Below are 21,103 nucleotides of genomic sequence, written 5' to 3'. Positions count from 1 at the left end.
AACAAAAAAATAAAAACATTCTACATTTGAGACTATCTCCCAACAACTTAGTTTAAATTGGCAACAGGGTTTCCAAAAAATTTCTGTCTGTAGGGTGTCAAAGCATAGGGCCTTGGAACAAAATGAAATCTAAGCAAAATGAAATTTATTCTGTGGTTGTGCTGTCCTTGGCTGCTGAGCTATCAGCATCATGAAAAGCTGGGAAAGATCATGAGAAACTGATCCTCAGACACTTGGAAATAGATGGTTAGAGACAGGAACGAATTAGCTCACAGAAAGGAGCTGGCACCACAGAGACCTGCTAGCACCACCAGGGCGGGGTTTCTCTCCCCAAATGTCATTGTTGAGTTAACTGTCTCTTTCCAGAGCCTTCGCTCCCAGCTCTCCTCTACGGCTTCCCGGTCTCCATGCAAAGCAGAGAGGAGAATGCTTTGGAGTCTGTTCTGGCTGCTCCAGCAGAACCCCATGGACCTGGGGCTTGAACATCAGACCTTTACTGGTATTTCTCACCGTCCTGGGGCTGGAAGTCAGGGTGCCCATGTGGTCAGGTCCTGGTGAGACCCTTTTCCTGGCTCAGACGCCTTCTGGCTGCGTCCTCGCATGGCAGGGGAGGGAGGGAGCAAGCCCTCTGGTGTCTTGTCTTCTAAGCGCTCCACCCTCATGAACTAATCACCCTCCAAAGGCCCCGTCTTCTGACACTTTCACATTGGGATTTAGGGGTTCAGTGTATGAGTTCTGGGGGCAAACCCACCATCAGTCCTTGGCCGAGTGTGGGAAGAGGGGCAGTCTGGCCTTCCTGGCTCTTTTGAACGGGGCCATCAGCGAAGGAGCGGAGCTGAGGTCGCAGAGCTGAGTCATTCACAAAAGTCCCTCCTGTCTCTCAGCCGCCCAGCGCCTTCGCTCACCAAGTCAGCCCATAAGACACCGGGTGCATCCGTTCCCATGTCACTCGGCACACACCGTTGCCATCTGGTTACCTGTCTTACGTGGCATCTAAGAATTGTGTTGGGGGAGCCCCAGGGATGGGCAAGTCTGTGACTCCCTGTTGTTTCTGTTCCAAGTCTCAAACCCCTCCACTTGATGCATGCTCAAAAGCTCGGTATTGACCTGCGTAGCTGTAAATATGAATCATTAAATGTAAGTGCCTAGAACATTCTCCCGGTGCCCAGGCCCAGCTGAATGCGGGTTTACAACGTTGAGAAAAGGTATACAGGCAGTCTTCACTCGGGGTTTTCTCCAAAAGACTTGTATACCAGCAGTGAAGTTGATTTTCCAGTAGAAACAGGCACATATAACATTATAACTCCTGTCTCATATGCATACACTTCATTCCCTCATGGAAAAAATTTAAGAAATCACTTTATGATGGTGTCAGATCAGGGGTTTCCTTTGAGGAGGTCCCATCAGCCACATTTGGGGTGACATTGGGAAAGGTCTTGGAGCATCTTGGTATTTTTGGGGAATGAATCTAGAGGTGTCTATTTTGCACCAGTTATCATAGCAGAAACCAAGGAAGTATGAATATTTTGTAAACTGAGGGCTATCCCTTTAGGCCCAGATCAGAAGCCACTGGAAATGAGTGAGTTTAGAATTTCAGACTGAATTCAGATTTTTGTTACTTTTCTCAGTTGCAAAAGTGTGGCTTTTGCTTTTTTCACAAAGAGAAGACAGCCTTCTTGGCTCCAGCTGAAATGAATTCTAGTCAGTGAGATACAGGTGGATCATCAGGGTAGGCATCCAGTTTCTGTTCCTAGGTGGATGGCATTGAAATTACAGAAAGAGGATGTGTAAATGCACTTGAATTTTAATCAAACCCAGAGCATATGATCTGAAGGATTCATGAGCCCATAACAGTCTAAGCAGTTCATCCACCATAACATGGTGAGTGAAGGAAACCGCATGCATTTATGAACATGTGGCCGGCTCTTCGAGACCAGAGAACTGAGATACACCGTCATTCACCAGAGAATAGTTGCAGTTTATTGAATAGTGACTACATGTGGGCACCATTTTATTTTAAACAAATTATCTTGCTCAATCCTCACAACGGTCTTCTGAGTATTTATCTCAGGTGCACCTTTCCTGCTGTGTCACTCTGGGGGTGGATCTCTCCTGCGTTGGGTTTAGAGCATGCACATGGCCCAGCACGGAGTCTGGATTCCCTGACCTGTGTGCTGGGCATGGGTCCAGGCGCTCAGCACACCACATCCTCAACCTCTCGGAGTTCTTCCGATGTATGATGGTGTTTTACGTGTCAACTTGACTTGGCTGTTGGCTAACATCATACTTAGTGCTGAAAGACCAAAAGCTTTGCTTCTAGAATCAGGAACAAGGCAAAGATGTCTACTTTTATCAATATAGTGAGGTCTTTGCCCGAGTGATAGGCAAGAAAAAGAAATAAGATGCAAGGAATGGATGAGAAAGGAATAGAAATGTCCTTTTACATGACCATCTAGACAAGACAAAGACAGACAGAAAGCAGATTAGCTGATGACAGACTAGGGGAGGGGGGGGAGAGCAGGGGAGGAATTTGTGTGTGGGGGTAATGGAATTGTTGTCTATTTTAATTATAGTGGTGCTTACATGACTATATATTTGTCAAAATTCAGGAGTGTACACTATCAATCTTGTGGTACACACACAATGGAATATTATTTAGCCTTTAATAAGAAGAAAAATCCTGCCAATTGTGACAACATGAATGAACTCAGCGGACTGAGTAAAATAAGCCAGTCACAGAAGGACAGGTATTGCATGATTCCACTTACCTGTGGAAACTAAAATAAACTCTGGAAGCAGCGAGTGCAGTGGTGGCTGCCAGGGGCTGGGGAGGGGAAGGACAGAGGCATTTGTCTTGGTCATGTATGACGAGAGGTCTGCTGTACAGCACAGGCCTGTAGCTGACAATACTGTATCACACACTTAAAACCTGCTCAGAGGGCAGGTCCTATGTTAAGTGTTCTTATCACACACACACAATAATAAATTCAGAGGTGGGAAGAAACTTTTGAAGGTAATGGGTGTGTTCTGGTACAGAGGGTGGTGATGGTTTCACAGATATATACTTATCACATTGTACACATTGATTACATACAGCCTTTTGTATGCCAACCACGCCTCAATGCAATGGTTGCTGTGTTTTTTAACTTTTTTAAAAAACACCAAAGAAGGAATCTATACTCAGAAGGGTCCCTGACACTTAGGAAGGACTTAATAAAGTCTGTTACAGATGTATATACATGGATGCACTGATAATAACTACCTTGTATTTGAACTATAAGCTAGGATACAGATATTTTCCACTCCATCATTACACATTATTTCAAAATCTCCCTGCTACAGAGAAAGCCCTAACTGCACACCAAGAGGATCTTCCTGCTAGTCAACAAATTCCGTACCTCTCAGACCACCATCTGTTCCTTGTTAACTAGAACGTTCCCAAAGGACAAACAGCATTTTCCAATTCAGCATCAAAAACGGAACGGAGCTGTGGTCACCAAACAAATATTTCCGATACAGCGAGGCAATCAGAAATGCTGCGAACGGAATTGACAAGGTCTCAGAGCAGCTGCACTCCGATGAAGCTAGGGCAATAGAGATGCAGCACACAGCGCAGCGCACGTGCACACACACACACACACACACCACACACACCAAACCCGCCCTTCATGAATCTCAAACGTTTCTAGAGCAGACTAGTTCCCATACAGAGCTTTCAGATCCACCTTTGGATCGCCCCCACACCCACTGAATTCCTCCACTTTTTTATCCTGAGGCATATCCATAAATTTCCAAACATAATTCAAGTACGAGGAAAGCCAACATCTATGAAGTCCTATATGATGTGATAGCTTTTAACTAGGACTTTGCTTAAACTGTCTTTAAACCTCAGAGAACTCTAACCTAAGCTGTGCACACTTTCTTACAGGGTGAGACGGTAAATATTTCAGGCCTGTGACCACACATGGCTTCTGTTGACTACCATGGGCTTTTCCTTGTCTGTCCAGTTTAGAACCCATTACAAAGCCATGCTGTTTGGCTTAGAACCGTTACAAAGCCGTGCTGTCTGGTTTAGAACCGTTACAAAGCCATGCTGTTTGGTGTAGAACCGTTACAAAGCCGTGCTGTCTGGTGTAGAACCGTTACAAAGCCATGCTGTCTGGTGTAGAACCGTTACAAAGCCATGCTATTTGGTGTAGAACCGTTACAAAGCCATGCTGTTTGGCTTAGAACTGTTACAAAGCCGTGCTGTCTGGTTTAGAACCGTTACAAAGCCGTGCTGTCTGGTTTAGAACCGTTACAAAGCCATGCTGGCTCGCGGCACGGGAGCACAGGCCGGCCTCCAGGCGGGCTCGGAAGGTCCCGTTCTATTGCGGCTTCTCGGTGCAGGCACCTCCCTGCTTCCCACGGGCGCTCCTCGCCGTATCGTCACCCGTTCTTTTCCTTTCATTCCCACGTGTGCCACTTCCGCCTCTGGAGCTGGCCAAGTGGCTGCTTCTTCAGAGCCTTTGAAATAGATGATGTCCCCATGGATGCCCTCCTGACTCGACAGGAGTGGCTTCAGGCCCCTGGCGTTCCTGAGACTCGGCCTCCGGAGCGGCCACGGGGCCAGAGCTGGACGCGGCCACGAGCACTCATGTGAACCGTGATGTAACCACATTTGGACAGAATTTGGTAATAATACCACCTGGCTTAGCGCCGGTGTTTTTGTTTTGGCTGCTCTATCATCTGGGGTTTGTAGTAATTTCCATCAAAACTTGCAAACACTTTTTTGTTGTTAATCCTCAACTGAGGATATTTTTTCCATTCCTTATTTTCTTTCTTTCTTCTTTTTAGAGAGGGGTAGTGGGGGAGAGTGGGGGGTAGAGAGGAAAAAACATCGATGTGAGACAGACACATCTAACAGTTGCCTCTCACATGTACCCCCACCGGGGGCCAGGAATCTGCAACCCAGGGATGTGCCCTTGGCCGGGAATCAAACCCACACCCTTTAGTGCGCAGGCTGGTGCTCTGACCACTGAGCACACTGGCCAGGGCACAAACACTTCTAATGAAAGTCGGTTCCTGTAATGAAATACAGCCGGAGGTATCACAGGGCTCGGTAGTCATGGCGTGAGTGAACGCCAGGGGATCCCCGAGTTGCTGAGGAGAGGAAGCCCTTTGGTGTGGAAGGAGCGAGGCACATGCGTGGGGTTGTGAAGTGAGTGGATCGCGAAGGAGAGGCGCCTGCTCCTCTGTGCTCCCGGCTCCCCCAGAGGCGGCGGGACCAGCCGGCTGTGGGACAGCCCAGCACTCCTGTCCTGAGCACACCGAGAGCTAAAGATGCTTCAGACCTGAGGGAGCACTCAGGAAATGGCAAACCGGCTCTCCCAGGGGCCTCAGCGGGAGCCTCTCCCCTGATGGCGATGGTGATGGCGGCGGGTGGGTGCCGAAACCAGTTACCCGCTTATTAGGAAAATTCACTTTTACTGAGATCTTTACTGAAGTATGTTTGAGTGTTAATAAGAGTAAAATATAAGGTGCTTTTAGACATCCTTCTTTTAAAAAACCCACCTCCTTTCATGTACAAGAGCCCCAAAAGCTACTTAAAGGTTCCTGTCACTGCACGGAAGAACACATTTGCCAATGTTATCTCCAATTAGGGCTTAATCTCCAACACTTCCAGGGAACTCATACAACTTAACAAAAGGAAGATAAACAACGCAATCAAAAAATGGGCAAAAGACCTAAATATCTTTTCAAAAGAGGACATACAGAAGGCCAAGAGACATATGAAAACATGCTCAAAGTCACTGATCATCTGAGAGATGCAAATCAAAACAACAGTGCGGTACCACCTCACACCTGTCAGAATGGCTATTATCAACAAGTCAATGAACAACAAGTGCTGATGAGGATGCGGAGAAAAAGGAACCCTCGTGCACTGCTGGTGGGAATGCAGACTGGTGCAACCACTGTGGAGAACAGTGTGGAGTTTCCTCAAAAAGTTAAAAATGGAACTCCCATTTGACCCAGTGATCCCAGTTCTGGGAATATATCCCAAGAAACTAAAAACACCAATCAGAAAGGATATATGCACCCCTATGTTCATAGGAGCACAATTTATCATAGCTAAGATTTGGAAACAGCCTAAGTGCCCATCAGCAGATGATTGGATTAGAAAACTGTGGTACATCTTCACAATGGAATATTATGCTGCAGTAAAAAGGAAGAAACTCCTACCATTTGCAACAGCAGGGATGGTCCTGGAGAGCATTATGCTATTTTGCAAATGAACATGCGAGTAGCACAGGAGCTGGGCGTCTGGCCTGCCCTCCTAAGGAAATCTCTCTTCTCCCAGCCACCTGGGTGCTCACACCGTCTTTACTGTTGTTCGCTGTGCAAAGGGGATGGTGGGAGCTGAGGGAAGTGTCCATCATCACAGCCCCCATGCAGTGGCCTGCAAAGTTACTTGTTTGCCTGTAAGTTCTACCTTCACGTCTACACGATACACCCGCTTCCCCTCAACACAGCGCCGGCCCGCACTGGTTGGCTCCAGGAGCCTGACTGCATCCCGCGTGACATTCACGAGGGGAACGCCAGTGGGCCCAGAAACAGCCCACCTCTCACCCATCCCCAGCCCTGCTTTTCTTACGTGTAAACCTGCAGAGGCAAGCCCTTCATTGTAGAGCTGCCGTGGACACGGGGAGCACGTGGAACAGACACCGTGTTTTAAATAAACTCACGTGTGCTGCGGCGAAGAGGGGTAAGGTGCTTTATTTCAAGAAGTCGACACTGAGGTGGGCAGGAGAGGAAAAGGAGTTTAAGATTGGATTTACATCATTTGGGACCTAAACTCTCAATCTGGAAACACACGAGGTATGTCCCCACAGAGACAGCTGTGCGCTTCCACACGGGCGTGGAAGAGAAGGCACTCGGTCTGCAACGAGTTTGCCATCGGGGGCATATCCCTGCCACCCACAGCTCAGCAGCATCGCAGGGGGAGGCGGGGCTTTCCGCTGCTCAGTACGCATGCTCTGCACACTGCAGTTAGATGTTCATAAACAGCACCTGTGCTCTGAAAGCCCCACACACGTTCATCTAGTAAACATTCAGCGATTTTAATGACGTTCTTGCAGACAAGTGGGGATATGTATATGCATATATACATATATATATCTCAAAATGAGAATTCACAAAGATGTGATACATTTGGGCTAGCGGGGGGTGAGTCCAGGGGGTAAATCTTAAGTGGGATGTTTCCTCGGGTGGTGATTTGAGTAACCCAGTTCTGCTGCAAAGGCAGAGACCAGAGCATAATGTCAGCCAGTCTGGGAGGAGTCCGAGGAAGAGAGAGCGTGGAGCGTTCCATGGAGCCAGCTTCTGCTGTTCTCTGGAGACACAGATGGTCTGGACGTTGTGCCTAAGAAGGGTGAAAACCGCCCCGAATCGGCGGGCTTCCCGTAGCCGGGTGCTTTGGTTGTCTCTGGGATGAGCTGTTATAAGCAAAACATGTGGAGAAGCAAACTGAACAGCAACATTGAATCCCATGTGTGGTCCAGGCCAGGAAGGGGGCTGAGTCCAGACTGAAGATGCCCCAAACATCCAGTGTCCACCTCGTGGCCTTGCTGACAGACACCGTCTTCCTTTTCCTGCTCAGGCCTCAGTGCAAGTTAGTCAGGGGGCCGGGCAGGGCGAGCTTCCCGCACGCTCGTCCCCTGTCACCACTTCCCGGGGATGGAGACGCCGCACTCGTACCAGCCCACGTAGTAATAGGGGGTCCCGAAGCCGATCTTGCCGAAGCGGACGGGCTCCTGGCGATACTGGCGGTAGTAGCCTGGGACAGGAGAGGAGGAAGAGGAGAGACGTGTATCTGTGATACTGCAATGGACAGTAGGAAGTGTGTATGTGGTCTGCATCCCTGTTCCCGGCACAGAGTTCCTAACATCCATGGGATTCCTAAGTCAGTGGTCAGCAAACTGCGGCTCTTGAGCCACATGTGGCTCTTTGGCCCCTTGAGTGTGGCTCTTCTACAAAACACCACGGCCTGGGCGAGTCTGTTTTGAAGAAGTGGTGTTAGAAGAAGTTGAAGTTTAAAAATTTGGCTCTCAAAAGAAATTTCAATCGTTGTCCTGTTGATATTTGGCTCCGTTGACTGAGTTTGCTGACCACTGTCCTAAGTGATAAGAGTAATAACGGAGTCCTGATATTGGTAACAAACCCCTTTCAACCACACCTGAGTTGAATTTGATAAGGTGATGTTGAAAAAGCACTTATACCTGTATAAGTGCTTATAGAGTGTCTCCCCCAAAGTGTATACATGTTTTAACAGCCGATAGCTCAGTTTTGAAAATGGAATGTATTTTAACAAACACTATCTTTATAATTATTCGAAGTGTGTGTATACATTTGTTGGGACACCCTATATTTAGTATGCTTATTTTAATGGTTAATTTTCTGTGTTCAATTTGGCTAGGGGCTCTGGGGCCCAGATATTTGGTCAGCTATTCTAGGTCTTTCTGTGAACACGTGTTTTTAGACGAGATTAACATTTAAATCGGCAGACTTGGAGTAAAACAGAGTCCCCTCCGTATTGGGGGGGGGGGGGGGCCTCGTCCAATCAGGCGAAGGCCCTAAAGAAAAGGACTTATTCCCGTGAAGAGACAGTGTCCGCCAGGGCTCACACAGAAACGCTGCCTCTCCAGGGTCTCTGGCTGCTGGCGCCCCTGGATTTGGGGTCGGCCAGCCTCTACAATCGTGAGGCAATTCCTTGAAATAAGCACCTCGTTTTCTTTTTCTCTCCCGTCCCTGCGCTGGTTTTGTTTTTCTGGAGACACTTATTTTATTGTTTTGTATATTTTATTTCTTTGGAAATGAATAATTTTGTACCATTTCTCCCCTTCCGCCTCCCCCACCCCCACCCCTAAAAATGTCTCATCTTGAAAATGCCAGATTGCTGAGAATTGAGTGCATAATGGGAAAAGTGCTGACTCCATTCAGTTCTGATTGGTTGTTTGTTGGGGGAGTAAGTGTTCATATTGCAAGGTGTTCACATTTGAGGTGAGAACACCTGTTCTCGCCTTACAACAGCCACAATCGAATAGCTGATACACTGCCTCCGGAAGCAGGTCATGGTTGATGGGCACTTGTTTATTTTCTTGCCTTCCTCCCCCCGGAGGCCCTCCAATCTGTGTGTGTCTAGGCCTCTTTTTGACTCTGTCTCTTCCGAAAACTTTCCCCACAGCGCCCGATGGCCGGCCGCCCTCACCCTCAGACAGCGCCTGACAGCAGGACGACCATGTGACATAACTCTTGTCACTGTCTACAGTTGAAGTTGTACCTGTTAGTTGCCTTTCAGATACTTAGCTTCTCTTTCTGCCCGTGGACCATCTTCCTGAGAGTAGGGATGAGGTCTCATTCATTCCACTGAATCCCTACCTTCCCTAGGCTCACCCAACGCCAGCACACAGTAGGTGTATTTTGTTCATGTTTGATTGTCGTGAGCTATAATGCTGCCAACAACCTGTCATCAAGCGGTACGCCAAAGGCAGGCCCACGGCGAGTGTTCTCCTCACATCAGCCCTCCTCGCTCACCCCCAGTGGGATATGCCAGGTGTGTGTTCTCATTACCTTGAATGCTGGGGAGGGCCTCTATGTATGACTGAGGCCCCGTTCTTCCATCCAGGTGTGAATCCACAAATTGGCAATGGTCTTCACCTCTGCCCCAGCTGTCTCCGATGCTGTAGAATGTGTCTTGATGGAGGAATAAGATAAGTCAGTGACGGTTCAGAAAGTGCCACGGCTGGTTTAGGAGTCTGCACGAGCTTTGGAGACTATTTGACGTGGATACATTACTGAAATCTGTGTGTCATACTTTCTGAGTTCGAAACTTGGTGATAATGGCGCCAACCCATAGATGTTCAGAGATCATGTATGTCAAATACTTTAGTGTTCACAAAATGGAAACTATTAATATTACGGGCAGTCTCAGGCTATAATTGTATACGTTTTAATCCTTGGTCTTTTAAAAAAGGACAGATGAAACTAGTCTAGAGGCTGCATGGTGAAAGGCACAAAGATCTATACAGACAGATGAACCTGCTTTCATGTATTACTAAGGAGTGTCAGTGGCCAGAGGCACTGTCCGTGGTGCTGAAACACAGCTGCACAGTAGGACAAAGTTGTTTTTCTCAGCCCTGAATGCCGAAGGCTATGCATCTCTCCCGGGAATTCGAGTCCCAGGAGGAGAAGGGAGAGAGACACAGACGGTGAGTTTTGGGAGAGGCATATATACTGAGGAACTGCCAGAGTGGAGGGTTGTAGGGGAGATTTTGTTTTGACATTATCTTGAAACGATACCATTAGCAAGAAAAAACAACCAAAAACCATAATAAAATATAGACCAGATGAGAAAAAATTGAAAAATGTATTTACTAAAATCTGTGCAAATTTTGAAATAAAAGAAGTTGGGGTCTGGGTGGAGGCAGGAAAGGGTGGGGAAGGGGACATCTGTAATAGTGTCAACAATAAAAATAAGGGAAAAACTCAAACCAAGAAAGTAAATAAAAACAAATTTGCATAGGTGAATGAGGCAAAGCCAGCTGGGACAAAATGGCATTTTGAAATGTTTGTAGGTCAGTGTGTATATTATCCTTTGTTTTAATCCCCACCCATGATAAAGACGATGTAGTTTTTATTTGGGCAGCGAACAAATGGTACTGATGATGTATATTTTATTTTATTATTATTATTTTTTATAATTTTTAATTAAATTATTGTCTGTGTACATATTTTAACATTGCCCCCCGCCCCCATCTATGTCTTTTTCTCTGTAAAGTTGTGCCAGTAGCAGGAAGTGAAGGGAGTGAGTGTTCTCAGCACTTCCAGCTCATACTCATACCTGTTATTGAGTTAACAGCAGACACTGGCTTTTAAATTTATGTCAGAGTTTTGGACTTCACTTCTAAAAGGTAGATTTAAAATATGTATTTTTCTGGGTGCCAGTGTAGAACTAATCACCCTAAAACAGAGCCTGCCAGGCTGGTTTGTATTTGAGCTAAACCTAAATCTGTCCTCACACACCTGCTATGTCAAGTGAGCAGCTCATAAAATAAAAAGTTTTCCCACCCTCCCCCAGCCACCGGCCACAAGGACCCACCTCTGAGGTTGTCACTGAGGTAGATCTTGTACCGCAGTGAGTTGCAGAGGATGACGCCCACAAACTTCCGGTACCACGTCCGCTTCACATACTGCCGGCCGTGGCAGTCCGTGTAGTCGGGATTGTGTTTGAAAGCAAACGGGATCCAGATGGGCTCCCCGCCTGGACAACAAAAACACACCGGGCCCGGCGGGCCGTGTTTATTCCTGCACCGAGCACGGGAGGTCCGACCTATTTGCTGGGCCTCCTTTTCTCGGGGCTTCTCTGAGCAAAGCTTTCCCACCTCCCACTGGGCATCCTCATCCTCCTTCCTTTGCTTTCTTAGGACTGACACACCGTTGTGGAGATCCTTTTACTTGAACATGGTTAAGAGATTCTCAGAGCAAGGAAAAGGCATTAGGCCTCCAGGGAAATAAGCTGTAGAGGCAAAGTTGATCTTGCAAGGCATGCCATCCTATCCCCACCAGGTCCTTCTGCACAGACCCTACTGTTCTTGTCATTCACAAGACCCATCCTAAACATGAGCATAGAGCTTCCTCAGGTTATTTAAACACAAAGTAAAATTTTGTTACACGCTAATTCATTTTGCTTCCTTTTCAGCAATTCAAAATATTCAAAGGGGGTTGAATGAAAATAAACATATCTATTCTCAGAGATACTGGCCACCCATAATGGGTTTTTGTAGATATTGGTTGTTATTAAAAAATCCCCAGATCACTTTTCCCTGGATTAGGATGAAGGGAGCAAAGAAACCACCGATGTCATAATATTATAAAAATGCAAAAATAGTCCAGCACTTGTAATTGTAATAATCTCATCATCAGTATTCAACGTGATTACTAAACTGTGAAGTTTATCAAGAAGACAGACTTACCCGGTGGCCTCACAACAAGCAGAGGGTTGTCTGTAGAATGAAAGAAAAAAAAAAAAAAGACTTCATTATCACATTTCACAATGAGAATACTTAAATGTTTATTATAACCAAGATGGCTAACCCAAAGAAAAAATATATGGTTTATTTGTCAGAGGCCAACATTTTTTTGTTAGTTTTTATTTTCTGAGCATTTTCTTTTGAGAAATACTTCATTTGATTTTTATAGAAGTTGTGGATCTCTGAAGATAATACTTTGACACTGGGTACCACAAAATAATGAAATACTCATTATGTTTTAAAATGTGTCCATCTTGGGAAAACAGTTTGGTGGTTTCTTAAAAAGGTAAAGATGCATCTACTGTACAATCCATCCTTTGTGGCCTTGAGAATTTATCCAAGAGAAATTAAAATATGTCCCGGCAAACACTTATTCATGAATGCTCACAGCAGCTTTACTTTTCATAGCTGGTTTGGCTCAGTGGATAGAGTGTTGACCTGTGGACTGAAGGGTCCTGTCAATTCTAGTCAAGGACACATGCCTGGGTTGTAGGCTCGAATCCCATTAGGGGGCATGCAGGAGTCAGCCAATCAATGATTCCCTCTCATCATTGATGTTTCTATCTCTTTATTTCTCTCCCTTCCTCTCTTAAATCAATACAATATATTTTTTGAAAAGAAAAGAAAACTTTTAAATAAGCATTTTAGAGATGTAACTTAGAAACAGCCCAATGTCTACCAGCAGGTGAGTAGAGAAACTCACTGGTGCAGCCGCAGTGCACGGAATGCCGCAGTGCACGAGAATGAGCTACACGTGTACCTTCTTATGCTCAGACTTCAGACCTCAGGTTCTGATAGATGCTTAAATGGGAATAATTTTGTTTTTATCATGTTGATTCAGAAAATTGCCAAAAGTCCATTTTCTTTGTAGGAAATGCAGCCATACACATAGACGCATTGCCTATATTAACCACTGATAATGACTTCCTCTTACTCCCTCTCGATTACTAATGAGAAGCACACTTCTTAGATGAAATAGGTGAAAGTGCTGTTGAGTCCTTTGCCTACATTTCCAGAATAGAGCATGTTCTCACAAAGACTTCATTTTCTTCCCCATATTTTGATGCAGTAGATTTCAAGTCATTACATGTAAAAAATATCTTCCAATGACGTATGTTCTGGGATGAGCTACATGTAGGAAATAATAGAACCAAATAGAAGCTCAAGCTGCTACTTCGGTGTGCAGCTGGCAGACTGAGCTTCTGAAGGTGGCCTCAGGTCCCAGCCGCCAGGGTGGCTTCCCACACCGAGAGGCTGCACCCAGGAACTGTCTCCAGGGGCAGCTCTGTCACCACAGACCATGAACATGGGCACATTTAATCGCAGGGCCTCAGCTCTGCACACCGGCACTCCTGACACAGGGACACCCTGAGTGATGCTGCTTGAAAGGCTGAGCAGTATTTTACTTATTTGAGAAAGAGAGGGTGAGATCTATTTGTTGTTTCACTTATTTATGCAATCACGGTTGATTCTTGCATGTGCCCTGACTGGGGATTGAACCTGCAACCTTGGTGTATCAGGACGATGCTCTAAGCCAGTGGTCGGCAATCTCATTAATCAACAGAGCAGCAAACCTTGGCTCGTGAGCCGCATATGACTCACAAGCTTCGGTTTGCCGACCACTGCTCTAGGCAACTGAGCTACCCGGGCAGGTTCTGAATAGTATTTTAATTAAACTCTCCACGTCAAGTAAAGTCATCTTCACTTCCTGGTTTAAAAAAGCATCTTCGTCTTGGCTGGTTTGGCTCGGTGGATAGAGTGTTGACCTGTGGACTGAAGGGTCCCGGTCAATTCTGGCCAAGGGCACGTGCCTGGGTTGTAGGCTCCAACCCCATTAGGGGGCGTGCAGGAGGCAGCCGATCAATGATTCCGTCTCATCATGGATGTTTCTATCTCTTTATTCATCTCCCCTTCTCTCTGAAATCAATATATTTTTTAAGAAGAAAAGAAAAATCTTGAATAAGCATCTTAGAGACGGAACTCATTGTTGGAAGCAGCTTCCTCTCAGCCTCAGGCCAGTTATGCTCCTCAGCTGTTTGCAATGGAAAAATTTCCTCTGCAATGAAACCTTCACAGAGATTCAGATTCTCTTTCCTGCGTGGCTGAAAACTAGACACCCCCCCCCCCCCCCTTCCACTGGAATCTGACCCTTCCATTTCCCAGGCAGTTCCAAAAAAGTCTACTTTGACTATTATTGTCCAAGTTTTAATCTAGCAGAAAGTAGTGTTTATTTAATAAAGCAACAGCCAATATGAATTCATTAAACGGAAAAGTCAGGATTCTAATTTTCCAGTTTTTGTTCTATTACAGTCATTAATCCAAATTATTTGTTTTTGAGAAAAGGGAGACATGAGAAGTGAAGGCAGCCGTACCTGACTCCGTGACAAATGAGACCGACGGGCTGACGGGTCCATAGCCCTGAGGGTTCTTGGCCTGAACTTTAAAATAATACCTGGAATTGGAAGAAAACACTTTCTGAGAGACGCTTGTTTGAGTTCTGTAATAAGACAGACTTCCCAACTACTTACTCTGGTGCAGACTTTGAGTCCTTTTTTATTTTATTTTTTTCACTAATGCACACATCCCTGCTATTTCTTCACAGTTCTCTGAACTTTCTCATTTCCTAATAACTTTTCAAAATAATACAATGAACAGCATAGACCTGTGGCTAATGGGAGCAGACGGGGCGGCACTGAGAGTGTGTCCCTGGGCACCCAGTGCTTCTGCCGTGGACCCTCTCTCGTCCTGCTCTGGCCCGGCTGGCCTGGCTGGAGGGGGGGGCGCGGCTGGAAGAGCAGGCTGTGTGACCCGCAGTGACCGAGGCGGAGGGGGAGAACCGGTCCAGAGGCTGGGTCCTCGGGGAACCGGTGTGTTTTGGTTGCATGACAAGTGCTGTGGTTGGCCCGAAGCCTTGGAAGAGTCCGGGGCTTCTGTGCCCCCAGGAGAGAGAAGCCACCAGGAAGGGTGGCAGCAGGCTGAGAGCTTCTCTGGGTTCTCCTGGTCTTGGAACAGAGAACGGGCAGCAAGAACACGTCTGAACGGGCTCGTCCCCCGGAGGGAGGCTGCTGGGCCCGGGGCTGGGAGCCCGGGACACCTTGCTTTGCTCTGCTGGGAGCCACGGGGCAAAAGCGGTGGCTGCCAAGACGATGCCTACTCCGCCTTTGTGAGCTCTGTGTCCCCCTCCACCCCCCCGGGCCCTCCTCTCAGGGGCACGTCCTGCCCGTGTGGCTCTCCACCGCTCTGGAGAGTTCCTGGCGAGCCTGTCCCCAGGCCTCTGACCAAAGGAGTCCCACTTCAGTTCCAGAACTCGTGGTCAGGCGCACAGAGGCCATCGCTGAGTGCCTGTGAATTAAAATGTCTAGCAACTGCTGCTCCACCAATGTCACCCGTTGTCACAATGACAAAAGGATTAGTTCCTTCTCAATCAGAACAATTTTTCTGACCCCGTGGCGGGCAGTGCTGAGTCTCTGGAAACCAGGGAACAAAATGCCAGCACGACAGACTAACAATTCCAGTATACACAGTGACTTCTTCCAGGAAAACCCCATGACCTGTGTGAGGGTTCACGGATATGCTGTGAGCACTAAACAGGACGCAAAGGGAATCATGAAAACACTCCAACGGAGCTTTCTCCTCATAAGCCCAGGGCCACCTGTCGCTGCGCCCACGGGTCTCACTGGTTTTCCGTGGCGGCCGTCCTACCTGGTGTTCGGCTTCAGGTTCTCGATGGGCAGGTGCGTGACGGTGGAAGCCTGCGTGGACCACTTGTTCCGGAGGAAGTCCTCGTAGGACGCGCTGTAAACCAAGTAGCCTGCGGGGGGAGAAGGAAGAACACGTGAGCACGAAGGAACACGCGACCCGAAAGGGGTGCCCTGTGGAGGGGGGTGAGGCCACAGTGTGGAGGCCGCTCTGCGGGAGATGGTCCACACAGAGCTCGCTGCGTGTAGGGTTCCGATAAAATAAAGGAGACCTGTGAGGATATGAAAAGGGATCAACTGGAAATGAAGAAAACATTGTCCCAACATTACACTCCACGGTTAGTTACACCTGAGGCTCAGACTCCTTGACCATGCACCATCATGGCTCCTCTGGGCCCTGCAACCTCACCTGGCACAGTTCCTGGGCCATTCTTTCCTGTGTCCCTTATCCTGACTTTTGTGCTACTGTGCAAACTCCATGAGAAAAGCTGCTTTTTGGATGCTCTTGAATATTTTTTTTCTCATTTTAAGAGATAGTATTAGGGACATTAAGCAAAAGTACTATAAGTTTTGACTTTGATGAACTACATTAGCATAACAGTGACAGATAATGCCAAGCTTTGACTTATACCACCATCACCCACCTCCCGGACACACGCACACACACATATCCCTTCCTCTTATACAATTTGCAGGCTCAGAATAAATCATTCACAAAGGAAGGGTCTCTTTAAAGAAAATAGTAATTCTCTTCTGTAAAAACTTATTTCAATGTGTTTATCCTCAAATATATCCTTGGCAGACGCAGATGAATCATGATCATCTCACAGGCCAAGAATCTGAGAGGCTCAGGATGCCTGGGCCTTTTCCCATTGCATCCAATTCCCACATAAGGAATTCAGAAGCACCACCACTGATCTGGAAGCGCCCAGCAGGCGTGGGAAGATGGAAGAGGCAGAGTCACAAGGTAGCACATGGTAGGAGCTCTTCATCATCCATCCACTGCAGGATCGAATCCTACAAGTGGCTACAGGTCTCCTGGCCATTGTGCAGGATTAAGAATGCAAAAGGTGTAACAACATTTTGCAGAAGAGGAAACAGACGTCCAGGGAGATGAAGTAGGTAGCTCAAGGTCATGCAAATCTATCTTGGACTAGAATTCTGGTCTTCTGACTTCCATCTAGTGCTCTTCATACTTCCCTACAGGGCTTCCCTATTTGCCTATATTTCATCCTTTTGAAAGAAGGCATCTGCATTTATCCATCCAGTCCACCCAAGCACCTACTCATCCATTCACCCAATCCACCCATGTATCCATCTATCCATCCATCCATCCAACTATCTATCCCATCCATCCATCCATATACTCATCCTCATCTGTTCATCCATTATTATCTCTGTGTCCCACCTACATGTTGATGGGAACTCTGAACATTTGCCTTGGACACACCTGTTACCACATCTCCCGGGGTGGCTTTGTCCCAGTCCACAATGACAAAGGAGTGGCAGCCTTCCATGGCAACAATGGTGATATTGCGGGGCGCGTGCTGAGGAGGCAGGTCATTCTTCCTCATGTCAGTCGGAATGATTTCATCCAGGCTCTCCACTTGGAAGTGATCCAGAGCATCGGTCAGAGAGCAAGGGGCTGCCGGGTCTTTATTTAGATACGTCACATAAGGAGCTGTAGGAGACACAGGTACCCAATCAGATCGCTGGAGCTTTCTCTGGAGGCAGAAACCTAAGGTCTGCTCCATGGAACAGACCAATCATTCAGTCTCCCTGCTAGACGGAGGTTCCAAGGTCATCGGCCCTGATCCCAAACCCAGAAGCATACCCCTCGCTCTCCTTAATGGATCCACCCATTTATGTGTTAATCTCGTGATTTCAAAAGATGCTATTGTCCCATGAACACTGATAACTATGGCCTCAGCTACTTTGAAAGATCCCCAAATGGCAATTCATTAACATAAGTGAGAGCTGCAGCATTCACCATGCCTATGCCCAAACATTTGGAAAAGTGTGAATCAGGCCCAGAACAAAATTCATTCCCTGGACAGTCTTGGGACCAGAAAGTAACATACACTGATCAAGATATACAACCTCTATCATAGTCCTGGGAGGCCTTCCCTGGGGCTTCCGTGATCCCCACACCCATCTGGAATGTCTGCCAAGGCCAGGCCTCAACAGCCTTCTACAACACTCTGCTCAGCACAATAGCTACCCACATTTATGGACAGGTTCGAGCTTTTTCTACACACATCCCAGTGGGTACGAGGGCTTCAGGAATAAGGTGGGCCTGGGACATGAGTCCCAGGCCCTGCTGAGTCTGCTGACACTGGGGGACTGGGGATCAGGAAAGAAGGGCCCAACAGGAGGCTCTGCCTCCAGTCCACAGCTTTTGAGACGCACGCTCTGTAAGAAGTTGGAAATGCCAGGGCAACAGGGTTAGGCTTTATACACACAGGCTCCAGAGTGCTCTCATTCTACTGGCAGTGCTTTTTCTCTTCTTCATCCTCACTCGAGTATGTTTTTCCATTGATTTTTAAAGAGAGTGGAAGGGAGGGGGCGAGACAGAGAGAAACATCTACATGAGAGCGCCACATCAATTGGTTGCTTCCCACATGCACCCATCCAGGGCCAGGGATCAAGCCTGTATCAGAGGCATGTGCCCGTGACCAGTATCAAACTCAAAACCCTTCAGTCCAAGGGCCAACACTACCCACTGAGCCAAACCGGCCAGGGCTCTAGTAGTTTCTAAGTGTTCCACTGCATCTTTTGGTGCCAGTTCTCATTCTCAGTGGCCATTACAACCAAAAGCAATTTTTAGCTCCTCTATTTCCCAATAATTTGTATAAAATTGGGCCTTTAGGGCTTGTCCATGGATCTCGTCTGGAAGTTTTGGAGAATAATCTATGCTGTATAGATTACTGACACATGGAATGAGCCAGACAATGGCAGCCTCGCTGTCTTCAGCAGGGCTCTCTGTGGCAGCTGATAGCAGTGCTGACAGGCGTTCCGAGTCTGGCGTGCAGCTAGAGAGAGTCCGATTTGGTGACTCCGGCAGGCTGCCCAATGCCACGGCCAGCACTGGCGCTTCCCGCAGGAAGGCCGCCTCACGTTAATCGCTCTCAGTCCTCAAGTGCGTGTCGTGGAGACACTCAGCACTACATCTTGGCTGGCAGGAGCTGTTCTCTGCTTATAGCAGAACATTTGTTTTGGAAACAAAAAAGTGTGAGATTAGTTTAAGCCGCTGCCAGTCTACTTAGTCATATACTGTGTTTTCCCACTTAGTCAGACGAGCATCTGAGTGCCTCGTTAGGGAAGTTCGTTAAGGACGTGGGAAAAGAAGACTCCCAGAGGGAGGGAAACACGGGTTAGCAAAACAGAGTTTCCTCTCGAAACCCTCTCCGTAGCTGCCAGAAAGCACGAGAAATTCCTGGGTCCCAAGGCCAGGAGGTAACGCAGAGATAGGCAGTGACTCAGAGGCCGGCGCTGGCTCTGCGGTGCCATCCATCAGGCGGCGCTCATCTCCGGAGAGGAGTGTGCAGGCGAAGCCCCGGGAGGTCTTGTCTCAGACATCGGCCACGACAAAACACTCGTGTCCCTGACCGGATGCTCCCTGCGTGTCCCTCCCTCTCAGGCCACACAAAGCAGCCATCTCTACTCCGTCCAATTCCAGTGTCCCCCGCATGCGCCCCTCTCCTGCTGTCCGCAGAGAGGCCCTGTGGTCTCAGCAGGGTGCCTCACTGACCCCCAAATGGAACTTCTCTCCGGGCAAGCTTCCGCTCCAAACGGGCCTCCTGGGCCAGGCCAGGGGATTGGCCAGGGGGTTGGCTGTGCTCGTCCTCAGAGGGCACATGCTAACACCCGTGTCTCAGGTGAAGGAAGTTCTACTTACCAACAAATCGTTTCTTCCCGGCCAGGTCGAACTCTTCCTCAGGGAAGGAGCTGATGGTGCCTTCCGCAGGGACAATGGCGGGCGTGGTGGCCGCGGGGGAGGGCCTGGTGGAGGCCGGTGGCCTCGAGGTCTCAAGTTCATAGTCTGAAACGGGATGAGGCTGTCTGTGTGACTGGGCACCCTGCCGAGGGGTGCGTCTGCAGTCAGAGAGACCTTCCTAAGATCGTGCGTGCCCCACGATCAATGCCGGGCCCAGACATAATTTGTTCCTAATAATACAGCATTTCCTCCCCCATGTCAGTCCCCTCAGAAAGCAGCTGCAGAGAGAAGAGAGGATGGGGAAAAAGAACCACAGATGACCAGAAAAAATGAAGTTTTTTAATCAAAGCTGGAGAGAGCCTCAGAATTCACCCGGTTTAGCACGGCCCTGGTCCTTGTCCCAGGCCAATCTCTACCTAAATGAGTTCCCCTTCTAGAGCATCAGATTCCCATCACACAATAAACTTGGTTGTTTTTTTCCCCATTTATCATTTTTGGCTTTTTTCTGAGGTGGAAGTGGGATTAACTCCACGAAGAGAAATGATCTTTTAACATTTAAAGAAGAAACTAAAGCTGCTCCCTTTCCAGCTGCTCAGAGGCATGGAAGCTGCAGTGTCTACAAAGGCGCTAAGAAACCGTCCTCTGCCTTCTGACACCCGACGTCTGATGTGTTCAGTTCATTCTTGTTTGCAAGATTCAACCACCGCATGCAGCTATCTCATGACTGCAGCAGAGGAGACACTGCTCCCACGTCTGTGATTTCAGACCCGCGGAGCGGTGGCTAATAGCAGGCGAGGTGAAGGGCAAGAGGGAGGAGCTCTGCGGGTCAAAGGCTGGCACCAGGGTGGGGTCAGGAGGCCGGCATGATTTTCTCCAGCTGCAGAGGCAGCTTACAGAGCAGAGTCGCAGGGTCGTAAGCAGAACAGCACTTTGTTCCCATCCATGGAGAAACTGTCCCAGAGGCTTCCCAAGGCACTGTGTGTCCTAGGCCTGCCCTTACTTGAAAAGATTCTATGATTTAAAAAAGCAGCACACCCGTAGCATTGCATTTGTAATGGAACTAGGAAAGGAGAGGAAGGGGAAGAACGTGGAGAGCCAGAGAGGAGGCGGAGATGGTTGGTCAGTTTCACGAAGAGCGGAGGAGGGGAGGCTCAGAATTCCTGGAGGAAGGAGGAGCTGGAGGGAGAGGAGGGGAGCAGAGGGCACTTGTTTGGAAGCCGTGTTTCCAATCAAGCACACTTTCTCTTTGAGTAAACATGTGCTGGGGTCACTCAGCACTGCGGGGTACAGCCACCTTCCTGAAGCCTGGCCGCCTCCCCTGAGTTCTGAAGGCAACTGCAATTCAGAGCATCTACTCAGTGACTAGAAGGCCCTCCCACCAGGAAAGGAACTAGCCAAGC

At 48.0% G+C, this 21,103-nt stretch overlaps 1 protein-coding gene across 1 annotated transcript in view; it reads right to left on the bottom strand.

Moving 5' to 3' along the window:
• Positions 1-6,740: 6,740 nt before the first annotated feature.
• FNDC1 (fibronectin type III domain containing 1) overlaps positions 6,741-21,103 on the bottom strand; it is a 57,559-nt gene continuing 43,196 nt past the window's right edge. Inside the window, exons 16-23 of the mRNA XM_084889737.1 lie at positions 19,665-19,808; positions 17,217-17,447; positions 15,771-15,879; positions 14,441-14,520; positions 12,012-12,041; positions 11,138-11,299; positions 9,610-9,732; positions 6,741-7,816 (exon numbers count right to left, since the gene is read on the bottom strand). Coding sequence (XP_084745863.1) covers positions 7,701-7,816; positions 9,610-9,732; positions 11,138-11,299; positions 12,012-12,041; positions 14,441-14,520; positions 15,771-15,879; positions 17,217-17,447; positions 19,665-19,808 — 995 coding nt within the window. The 3' untranslated portion in view covers positions 6,741-7,700. The remainder of the gene's footprint in view (positions 7,817-9,609; positions 9,733-11,137; positions 11,300-12,011; positions 12,042-14,440; positions 14,521-15,770; positions 15,880-17,216; positions 17,448-19,664; positions 19,809-21,103) is intronic.

The sequence above is a fragment of the Pipistrellus hanaki genome, assembly GCF_964339955.1.
Source record: "Pipistrellus hanaki genome assembly, chromosome: 7".
Lineage (NCBI taxonomy): Eukaryota > Metazoa > Chordata > Mammalia > Chiroptera > Vespertilionidae > Pipistrellus > Pipistrellus hanaki.
Note: the sequence above shows the minus strand (reverse complement) of the source record. Positions and strands in the feature narration are given on the sequence as shown.